The 11678-nt window shown below is 35.5% G+C and overlaps 1 protein-coding gene across 2 annotated transcripts; it reads right to left on the bottom strand.

The window, feature by feature from the left end:
* Window positions 1–8705, bottom strand: LOC108990137 (disease resistance protein At4g27190-like). 2 transcript variants are annotated; one of them, XM_035685493.1, is made up of 6 exons: window positions 5788–8705; window positions 4744–5526; window positions 3634–4311; window positions 3333–3405; window positions 1172–1228; window positions 1–294 (listed from the first exon to the last, which is right to left on the bottom strand). In XM_035685493.1, the coding sequence occupies exons 1-6, from the start codon at window positions 8611–8613 to the stop codon at window positions 260–262; spliced, it is 4452 nt and encodes a 1483-aa protein (XP_035541386.1). In that variant the 5' UTR covers window positions 8614–8705; the 3' UTR covers window positions 1–259. The 2 variants fall into 2 exon arrangements, with proteins under 2 accessions (XP_035541386.1, XP_035541388.1); XM_035685495.1 differs by lacking the exon at window positions 1172–1228 and having other exon boundaries at window positions 189–294; window positions 5788–8693.
* Window positions 8706–11678: the final 2973 nt, after the last annotated feature.

Below are 11678 nucleotides of genomic sequence, written 5' to 3'. Positions count from 1 at the left end.
AAATAAAACTCAAATCTTTAATAGCAAAACTCAATATCAAGAGTTCTAAATAACCACATTGAAAACTCCACAAAGTCATTACTGCAGCTAAAATAAACTAAGGAGTCTGTAATCTCTCGGTAGTCATAACAACCCAACCAATAATTTCATAAATCTTACTGAAACTCAAGATATTAATAAAACTCAAAGACATTAAAACTAAGAACACCAGAAGTCCTTCTTCTACCAACATCTCCTCAGCTTAAACACAAGCAGCAATCTAATCTAGGTCCTTATTTGGACTCTCCACATTATCTGAAAAAATATTATAATGATAGGGGGTGAGTTATCAACAACTCAGTAAGCAGAAATCATATTCTAGCGTGCAAACATGAGCATTTACAAAGTAGAGCATGCAGAACAAAATATTTTCCAGAGTTATCATACAGAATATAACATATTTTCAAAAGTAATAGAGCGATGGTTTTAAGACAAGTAAAACCCATAGTGCTTTAGCATAACATAAACTGAATATTATCATCAGATCAAAACAGAGCATCAAACAGAGTAGAGACCATGTTTCACCCCGTGGTAGGGTTGTGCTAACCCCGGTGGCCAAACCAGGCAGAGACAGAGGTAAAATCTTTCCTTTATTCTTCTCGGAGCCCCGAGTGTGCACACAGGAAAGACCACAATAAAACCACTTTGTTTCCAAAGTGAGTGCACTCAGAGACAGAGAAGTTGGTACCAATCCAAACAGAGCAGAGCATAACAGAGCAGAGCAAAGCAGAGACAGAGTCAGATACGAAAACCAGTACACCATGCCAAAGGTTTTCAGATGTTATATCAAAATAATACAGAGTACCAAAACAGAATCAGACAGTTTACACACGCTAAACACAAAAGCCAGAACATATTTCTAAATAAATGTACAACTTTTCATATTCTCAATATCGCTCTTTTTCCAGATTTCAGAAACCACATGACAGAATTTAGCTCATGTCTACACAATGCATGTCAGAACATATTTTTCTCTTTTTCGTACAGATTTCATGAGTATGCAAATAAACGACCGATGTTGGTTTTGTTTTTTCCAAGTTCTCATTTCACCACAAAAATATGCAAAGTTTTCAGAAAATCAACCTCAGTCTCAAATAATTCGTGTAAGGCCTAGCATAGGAACCCCGCTTACCTGACTCCTGCAGCGCATTATCTATGACTTGAATACGGTCTCTATCCGTCTCGTCACCTATTCATGAAAATAATATAAACTAAATATTAAAGTCCAACAACACAAAATTGGTCTTAGACAACTTAAGACCCAATTTCTAGACCATAATTCAGCAAGTTTAATCCAACTCAAACAACCAAATAACAATCCGGACAGCCCACATTTCGACCCAAAATATTCTATACCAATCTCAGTATTGTCCAATACAAGCATCAAAACCAATGTCAACTTCGATTATCACTAACTCACACTTATTTCAGCAGCTCATACTCCCAAGTAATCGTCAACAATTTAACCAAGACGACACTACACACTACTCTCTCTCCGTTCCCAACTCCACAACAGGAAAAAAAATATCTCAACACTTCTAGATGTTAAAAGGCCCCAACAAACCCTTCTAAACATTTTCAAAACACTAAATCAATAATCCAAAAATATATCATCACTTCCTAAAATCACCAATATTCACCATAACCAACGTCAAACTCAAAACACCAATATTTAAACCCGAAATAGCCAACAAATTTCATAGCATAAACCAATCTCACACAAACAACTCCATCATCCAATCCAACCGATCCCCTTACTCCTCGGACTCAGTCCGGCACAACCAATAAATTCACAGTAAATATGAATTAGCGTAGAAATACATTTAAATCTCAAAAGTTCTTTGGAAAAAATACTTACAATGCTATAATATAATTTTTGAAAGATCACGGATGTGCTAGAAGCGTCAATGCAGCAACAAAACAGTGCCAAATGCACTGTGGCCGTGGGTCTCAAAAATCCACTTTTGAACGGGTGTAAACGAAGACCCGAGATTGATAGGGTAGGGCTTAGGGATGTCGGTGAAGCTAGTGGTGGTGGTGGTTGGCCGTGGGTGGCGGCACAAAGGGCGGTCGAAGTCTAAAATACCCAAAACGGAAATATTGATGGTGTGGCTTCACCGGTGACAGATCGGAGGTGGGGTTGGGTCTATTGGGTTGCTAGGAGGTCGAGGATGATGTGGTGAAGAGATGGTGGCCGGAGGTGGCGCGACGGCGGCGCAAGGAATGCCGCGGCTTCAATGGGCTCGTGGCGGCTAACAGCGACGCGACTGGGGCTGGAAATGGAGGGGTGGCATCGTCGGCGGATGGGGAGCCGGGCGGTGTCGACCACCGCCGGTGCACGTCGGCGCTGGGGGCGAAGGAAGAATCGGACGGAGAGAGGGAGGGGCTGGCATCGCACGCGGGAGGAAACCAGAAGAAGAAAAAAGAAAAGAAAGAAAAGAAAGGAAGAAAAGAAAAATGAAGGAAAAAGAAAAGAGGAAAAAGAAAATGTAGGAAAAGAAATGAGGTCCAATCCTCATATCTTGGATCACAAAAAAAGATCCAATGGAAACGGTTTTAAAACAGTAAGTGAAATAAAATAATTCAAACGTAGTGATTAAAATGAAAATAAATAATTAAACCCAACAACAAGTTAATTTAATGCGAGAAGAAATTTAAACACATAACAATAATTAATTTAAAAAAAGCACTTCAAAAATAATTTTTTTAAAACAAGAGAATAAATTTTGAATCAATAAAAATAATTCCTTCATTAAAAATACACTAAAAATACGGGGTGTTACACAAGTTGTCAATTCTTCAATTAACTAAATAAAAGCATATGCATTAAATATAAATAAAAATCAATCATGTAGCCATACCAAAATTAAAAAAAAAAAAATGATAATATGACAAGAGAATCATGGTCAAGCTAATCCGATTATAAAAATAAAGATTAGGGATAACCATGTCTATAATAATATATATGTAAAGTTGTAAGTCAAAGCTTAGCAAAATAATAAATAAATAAGTCAGACAAAATGGAATAACAATTGGATTAGTAAATATTAATCCAAGGCATCTATATATCTGTTTGAAAATTATATATATAGGCAAATATCATCTTAAAGTTGTTCAAAATAAATAAATAAAATTTATAAATACACAACAAACTGACGGTAGAAAATACACACAGACGGGAGGGCAGAGATCATCAGACAAAATTAAAGGGAGAAAATCAAACAAAACAATTTATTACAATTTGAGGAAAAACAAACTTAAAGATAATATAATTCCTAATTAGTTTTAAGTACCTTCGAAATCTACGTCCTCAGAAGATGATGAAGCATAGATAATTTCATTGGAGTCCTCGTCATCGGAGTCGGCCTATAAGCAGAGATCAGGTTAGATAACCCAATGATACAACTTCTTGGATATTGAAACATTAATTGCGTTGCTGCTGATGAGAGATCAATATCGATGTTTGTCAGTTTTTTAAACATAATAATTAATGCGATGCAATTTTCTGTATCTACGATTTATTCAAAATCATTGAATTAAAAGTTTACCCTTTTATAAAGAATGTTTACTATAGAATGTGAGTACCGTACGTACCTTTCCTTTGATGATCATGTGTTGTATGGTGGCATTGAGGTCTACTCCTACCATGGGCTGCAAGGTACTGTTCCAGTGATCATTTGTATGTACTCCTTGTAGTTTAGGAGTTTTCATCTCTGTTGGGACAAACATTTTCAAGCTCTTGCATCTAACTATTCTTATTTTCTCCAGGGACGGCCAGTCAAAAGCATTTGCTTCGTTGCAAAAACACTCTAATTTTGGTAAATCCTCGAGTGAGAGGGAAATCACTCTGGGAAATACAATCACCTCTCTCTCTTCTTCTTCTCCTAATCCTTTTGCAAGGATTTTATCCATTTCCTGGCAGTTCGAAATTTCCATTTCCTCTAATTTCACGAGAAGTTTAGCTACAGATGGTGAGAATAAGTATTTCAAACTGTCACACCCTTCGACTCGTAGAATTTTCAAGTTACCGAAGCCTCTAATTTCTTGTGGACCCTTCTTCCATATATGCACCAACTTCGATAAGGAGAATAAACTTAACTCTGTCAAATTGTCGAAGACAAGCTGGCTTTCCTCAACATGCAGTCCCTCCAGTTGAAATATCACTTCCAATAAATCACAAGCATTTACATCAAGTCTTTCTAGATTTTGCAAAGTCTCAACCAAGTTGGATTGGATAAGAGCCACACTTTGCTCTTGCTTAGTCAATGTAACCTATCAACATATTAAAAATTGTTAACAAATACTACTTGAACAGAAAAAGACATGAACATTTTGAAATAAGACTTTTTTTTTTTTTTTTACCATTATGAGACAAAAGAATTAAGAATTGGAATGCATGTACATCAAAGGTTACACACAAAAGGTCTTTATCTAGCTAAACTCTTCATGAATTTATCCTAAGAGAACAAAAGACAAGACCACATACCCACAACTAGTAGTAAGGCTTGCAATAACATTTATACTGCATCGTGTCATTTCTTTGTAAAATGAAATTAAAGCATATAGTAATAAGGAAAATCCATGAATCAACTCATGATAATTAAAAACTGGAATGCGTACACAATAAAAAGGTTGGTCAAATCAGTGGTTGACATTTTTAAGCAAAACGAAAATGAAAGAAAATGTGAACAAAGAGTTACAGACCTCTGTGATTGCAGGATCATTTGGTATTTGTCCATGCTTGTAGTGTTTAGTTCGCCCTACAGAGGAGCTTCCTTTGGATCTCTTGCTGATGCTTTGATCTGACACAACCTCCCGTTTATAATTCTTGCGATGTGGTACACATGACTCAAGAAAATCAAGGGAATCTCGTACTACTCTTGAATCCAGTTTTGTGTCCATTTTCTTTGGTTTTCTTCGGCTCTGAGTTTCTAACCCAAATGTCTTCAATTTTGGACAATTCCCCAAACTGATGCTTATTATGGATGGCAATTTAATAGGACAGGCTTCCGTATTAAAACTCGCGAAATTCAGTGCTCCCCTTAGTTCGAAGGTACTGAGTTTAGGGAATACAATCACATCTGTTTCCCTTTCATCTCCAGCTTCTTGCTCTCTTTGAATAATATTTTCCATCAGATTGGTATGCAAAATATATACTGATTGAAGTTGTACAAGCAGTTTCGCAACAGAAGTTGAAAACAAATATGTTAGATTATCGCAACTATTGATTGCAATTTCCACCAAATTGTGAAAGCCTTGAAATCCTCGCGGAATATTCTTCCACACATGTGTCAATGCCGATAAACTGTGTAAGGACAGAGTTGTCAATTGAGAAAGTGTACATTTCTCTTTGACCTTTTGTCCTTCTAGTTCCAGATTAAATAGCACTTGTAGCCTATCTGAATGCACAACTTCAAGTTCTTCTAAATTGGGTATCCAAGAAATGGTGTTGGATGAAAATAGTTCAGTGATAGAAGATCCTTTTATCTGTCAAATTCACAAGTTCGAATATCATGAACAAGTGTCAAACCTAAATTATATATATATATATGTGTGGGTCTGTAAATATATAGCGTGGATTTTATTTTTTCCTATTTCTTCTGTATTTTTTAGTTTTGAAAAGAGGTAACAACCAATTATATAATTCAATGATTTGTTAACTAAAAATAAATACCGAACGACTGATAAAATTGCATGCATGTAACCAAAATGGAGACAGAACGAGAGAGGAAAGGGAAAAAATCATACCTCATCAATAGGATCCATTGCTTTACAAAAACCAATGAGCATTGGTAGTTCCCAGAGACTCATTTTCTTCAATTTCGGCAAATTCATTTCAAAAAATGCCTTCTTATGTTCTCCGCCTTCCAAAGAGAAAATTTGTTCTATATTTCGACAATAACTTATGTCTAAATCTTGGAGTTGAACCAAACTGCTCGCTATGGGCACTGAAAAGACATGTTTCAAACTCTTGCAGTGACGTAACCGAAGATATCTTAGGTTGTTGAGGGCACCTCTACTACTAAAGGGCCTCTCCGAGACTTTGCTATAATATATCTCTTTTAAATTAGCCAACCGAGAGAGCTTTAGTGACTCCAAGAGAGGGAAGGCAACAACATGTAGAGTGTCGTCTGGTCTGACATCGAGCAAATATTCTAAATCTTCACATCGAGCAACTCGAAGATCCTTCAAGTATGGAAAACCTTTTCGGTCTAAATCATGCAAAATATTTTTTGAGTTTTTTATATTCTTCAATATCAAAACTTGAGATTTATCCAATAGTGGAGCAATATTCGCCCGCTTTTCCACAATATCTCTTGCGTCACCATCGAGTCTCAATTCGTCCTCTTCTGAAAAATATCTCATTTCTAGCTTTTCTTTGGTATGAACCCTTAAATTTCTCCATTTTTCTTCACCATTCCAAGGTGCAAATTTTATCCTAAATTTCATCTTTTGGTTTCTGAAGTGCAAGTCTTGTGGCAAGAACTTTATACTTGGCAGAGAAATTTCTAAAGCCATCATTTGATGGGAATACAGGATTATTTCGGCAAGGCTTGCATTATCTGTTCCTCCTCCATTTTCTCCTGTAGATTTCCAATTCTCAAATTCATACGCGTACAATTCTTCCAGTCGAGATAAACATGATAGGACACCAGCTGCAATTCGCTCAAGATAAAAGCATCTCGATAGATCTAGCAACTTCAGCTGACTAAGATTTCCTATTTCCTTCGGAACCTCTTCGATTTCAGAACCACAAAAGCTCAACATTTCTAGTTTCTCAAGCGCTCCAATTACCGACACATTTTTTAAATGGTACATATTCTCCAACTTCAACATTCGAAGATTCTTAAGGACCTGAATTGATGGTGGCAATGGTTTCAAAGACATTCTTTCTAAAGACAACACTCTTATTTCCTTCATTCCGTCAAACATATTAGGTGGGAGTCGAAAAATGGAAGATGACAGTTGCAAAAGCTGAAGTCTAGGACACTTCAACCCTTCGGGATGTTTTGTTTTTTTTCCAAGCATAAGAGAAATTGCGGCAAAGCCTTCATATGTATCCTTATGTGGCCATTCTTTAAGTCCAACATCACATCTGACCATAAAACCATTTTCATCTCTGGATGCAATTGATATGGCAACATCTCTTACAACATCATGCATTTTAATGAATGCTTTTTGCCAACTATCTAGCAATAGATTTGATCTTTTAAGATTATGAACAATTGCATGGACTCTTCGCCTTGCTTCTGCTATTGTATCAATGTCTACAAACAACCTTCGCCCAACTCCGTATCTTACTAAATCTTCAATAGGTATATTATAATCTTCTGGAAACAAACAACATAGAAGAAAGCACGACTTGGCTTCTTCACTTTTTAAATGACTGTAACTGAACTCTATGCTGGCATAGACCCTTGCATTTAGACCAGTGATATTAAGTGGAATAGACTTTTTAAGCTGCTCAAGCGCGCCATCCCACTCATCTTCATTGCTAATGTTTCTCATAGCACTTCCAACAGTTGCAATAGCAATAGGTAAACGTCCACATTCCTCTTCAACCATTTTGGCTTTTAGTCGTAGACTGGGGCTACCAATACATGAATCACCTGCCATCTCTCTAAAAAAATTCCATGCTTCTTCTTTAGACAAGAGTTCGATTGGAAAAATCTTCTGAGTATTCATTTGATTGCAAGTTAGTTGATTTCTTGAGGTAAGCAAGATTTTCCAACTATTATCTTTATCTCCATGAAGAATTCCAATAGCCTCGAGATTCAATGGTTCCCAAACATCATCCAATATTATGAGGACCTTACCTCTGTTCACCAGTCTTGAATGTAGTTCAATTGCTCTTCCTGGTAAAGTCTCATCATTAAGTTTCGGGCCTAGGTGCTCCGCAATTTCGCCTTGAATCTCCTTCAGGTTTGGATTTTGAGACACCACTGCAATTGTAACTTTATCAAATAAATTATCACTTTTTACTCTTTTGGCTATCTCTTTGGCCATTTCTGTCTTCCCGATGCCTCCCATACCACATATCGCAATCATGTCCATCTTGTCATCCCTTAGAGCCTCCAAAACTTGATTAATCTGTTTCTTTCTTGACTCGAAATTCTTAAAGCGTCCATTGGATGTTGATCCTACTTCCAACGGAGGAGCACGAATGAACACTCGATCATATCTTTCACCTTCTTGTAATAGCTCATCTATGGCTTCAGTATTCTTTTGAGATTTCTTACCTAAGGAGTAACGAAACTTCAAGTCTGGGCACCACCCATTCAAGCACATCGTATTAGCTTTAACATCTTCTTCAAGGAATTTCCGAAGCTCTTCAATTCTTATGTCCACATTTGTTTGCCATGTCTGAACTTCACGTGCGATTACTTCTTGATTCCAATCGGCTCCTTCAACGGATTGTTGCACGGCCTCCTTCTTTAAAAGTAGCGTCTGATAATGCTCGTTTACTTTCGTGATGTTCTTCTCATAGGAAATCAAATAGCCAACATGTTCTCCGCAAAGAGTAGCCAAGAATTCTCCAATTTTTCCGAAAAATGATGACAACAGAGTCTCCATTTTCGTTCCTTCTTTCTTTCGTTCGTTCTCTGCTTTTGCAATTTTTTATTTTCTTTTCTCAGTTTTGCTTTTTTTGGTAACTACATGAAATGTGAAATGAGATGCAGAAAGATAAGTTCGCAAACAAATTGAAATGTAAGAATAAAAATATTCCGAAAACAATAGCAATGGAAAATGCTAACTAGACATAATTTGCCTCCTACTGCCCATTTACAGATAAAAAAACATAATATAGAGAGAGAAAAAAACAACTCAATTGTAAATTGAGACAAAAAGATATGAATAATTGTAAATGATTGGCCGGTTGTGTCAATTGACCTCTTGTTCTTAATTTTTTTTCTTTGATTTGAGATGTCGAAAAACAACTCTGCATCCAATGACTAAAGCAAGAGAATAAAGGATCGTGAAACCAATATATTTGCAAATCAAAGAATTATTCTATAGAATAAAAAAAAGCATCAGCAAATTGAGACAGAAAACATGTTGAAGAAACATCCAATGGAAGACCAAAAAAGGTTTCTGAAGTTTTTACCTCGTATTCCTTTTCCAGACAACAGATCAGAAATAATAGCAAAGAAATTTATCAATGGATTGGAACAAAGTGATCATGGTGAGCATCAGATCAGCGATATTGACCAAACGTACTTGAGATAAGAGTCACAAGTCAGTACTATGTACTTACATGGGATGATGTTCTTTTCATCATAGCCACTCCTACCTACCCTTCTTTTGACGTCCACCATTCAAAGTAGGGTCTGTAAATTAGGTAGACACATTTAGTTCTAGGTAGACGCGTTTATTTCTTACTTTTCCACTGCATGTTAATGCAAAGTCGCATTTGAATATTTTAAAATATCTATAAATAATTATAAAAATATTTTAATGGATTTTGAAAAGAAAATATAAAAAGTTGAATAAAAATATTGTAAATTTAAAAAATTATTTGAATATTATTTTTATTTTAAATTTAAAAAAGTTGAATTGATTTTATATTTTATTTAAAAAAATTGTATTAGATTTTGTGTTTGAATAATGTTTAAGTAATGATTAGATGAAAAAGTTAAAAATTATTTTACGTTTGTATGAATATGCTTGAAAAAATAAATATCTGAAAAATCCTAAAAACACCATAAAATACTTCAAAATACCTTGAGAATAATTTGAGAAACCTTGTTACCCAGACAAGGCCTTAGAGATAAACTCCAAATTCCTATCCGACACTACAAGAAAAACGAGTTTTTGTGATTAATTTGTTGTAACCAAAAGACTATTTACAACTAATTTTAATTGTAAATAGTTATTTTGTTGGAATTAACTGATCGCAAATAAGTAATTTTCTTATAGTGCAATACATGATTTTCCCATTTTGAAGTTTTTATTTCTTCTCTCCTTCGTGATACAGGCGACACCCTCCTTAAAATACCCAATCACACAACCATATGTATATATATATATACACGCTATTGCAAGAGATAGAATCACAAAGCTCCCACCCAAGACCAACAGATTTCAAGAAGAAATTCTTTTTACTCCAGCCGAGAGCCCTCCCTCCTATTCCTTCAGCTCACACCTCCATCACCTTATTTATTTATTTATTATTTTTTTAAACCTCCCATTTTATTCAAAACCTCACCAAAGGGGAGGAATACCATCCTTACAGCAGTAGCAACCAGTCAACGAAAACAATATAGACACAATACAATTCAAACTGAAGAAAAACAATCAAACCAAGTAAATTAATTCTTATATGTTAAATAAGATGTCAAACAATTAGATCCTTACTCATGTTAAAGTGTATTAAAGTCTGTTGCCAAGAATCAAGAATCAAGACTCGGGTAATTATATTACTTTGAGGTGAAGGGCTGCAGGATCATTTTATCTTTGTAATTTATACAAGTGTATAAATGAGAGGCTCTGTAATTGTTTTATATATATAAAAAGAGAGGAAGGAATACAGGAGTGCAAGTGAGATAAAAGACTCGACAGATAGTCTTTGTGAGAGGGAATTATGAGAGGTTGTGAACTTGTATACAAACTGTATTGTTCATCTTAATAAATAAGAGATAAAGCTCCTAGCTGTTTCTGCCGTGGATGTAGATCATTAGGATCGAACCATGTAATTCTTCTATTTTCTTAAGTACTTTACTTTCTGTTTTTATCTTGTTTATTTCCTGTAGAATTCTTGGCAAACTTGGTGAAACGAAATTCAGCTCTGGTAGAAAGACAAAGGGGACATAATTGTAACAAGTGGTATCAAGAGCTAGCCCAGGTTCAATGGGGACAACCAAGTTTGATGTTGAGAAATTCACTGGAAAGAATGATTTTGGTCTGTAGAGGATTAAGATGAAAGCACTACTGGTTCAACAGGGTCTTCAAGATGCACTTCTTGGTGAAAAGAATCTGAGTTCCTTACCAGAAAAAGAAAAAATACAAGTCTTGCAGAAGGCACACAGCACCATCATTCTTTCCCTTGGTGACAACGTCTTGAGGGAAGTTACCAAAGAAGACACTGCAACATGAGTTTGGCTAAAATTAGAAAGCCTTTACATGACCAAGTCTTTGGCAAATAGACTCCATAAGAAGACCAAGCTCTACACTTTCAAGATGACTCCAGGTATGTCTATGGAAGAACATATTGATGAATTTAACAAGATCATCATGGATCTTGCAAATATAGACATAAAAATTGATGATGAGGACTAAGTTATTCTATTGTTAAGCTCGTTAGATTCTTCTTATGCAAATCTTAAAGATACTATGATGTATGGTAGAGAGAGTCTGTCATTAGAAGAAGTACAATCTGTTTTGCACTCAAGAGAGCTGCAAAACAATTCTGCATCCAATGACTAAAGCAAGAGAATAAAGGATCGTGAAACCAATATATTTGCAAATCAAAGAATTATTCTATAGAATAAAAAAAAGCATCAGCAAATTGAGACAGAAAACATGTTGAAGAAACAACCAATGGAAGACCAAAAAAGGTTTCTGAAGTTTTTACCTCGTATTCCTTCTCCAGACAACAGTTCAGAAATAATAGCAAAAAAATTTATCAATGGATTGGAACA

Source organism: Juglans regia, chromosome 14 (assembly GCF_001411555.2).
Source record: "Juglans regia cultivar Chandler chromosome 14, Walnut 2.0, whole genome shotgun sequence".
NCBI lineage: Eukaryota > Viridiplantae > Streptophyta > Magnoliopsida > Fagales > Juglandaceae > Juglans > Juglans regia.
This window is presented reverse-complemented; position numbering and strand designations above follow the sequence as displayed.

Bases quoted from the DNA above. Each gene is read 5' to 3' on its own strand.
- LOC108990137 (XM_035685493.1), bottom strand. From the start codon at position 8,613: ATGGAGACTCTGTTGTCATCATTTTTCGGAAAAATTGGAGAATTCTTG. The intron at 5,527-5,787 runs GTATGATTTTTT...TGAATTTGACAG, and splicing joins CAATGGATCCTATTGATGAG to ATAAAAGGATCTTCTATCAC. The intron at 1,229-3,332 runs GTACTTAAAACT...TTTCATGAATAG, and splicing joins TGAGGACGTAGATTTCGAAG to GTGACGAGACGGATAGAGAC.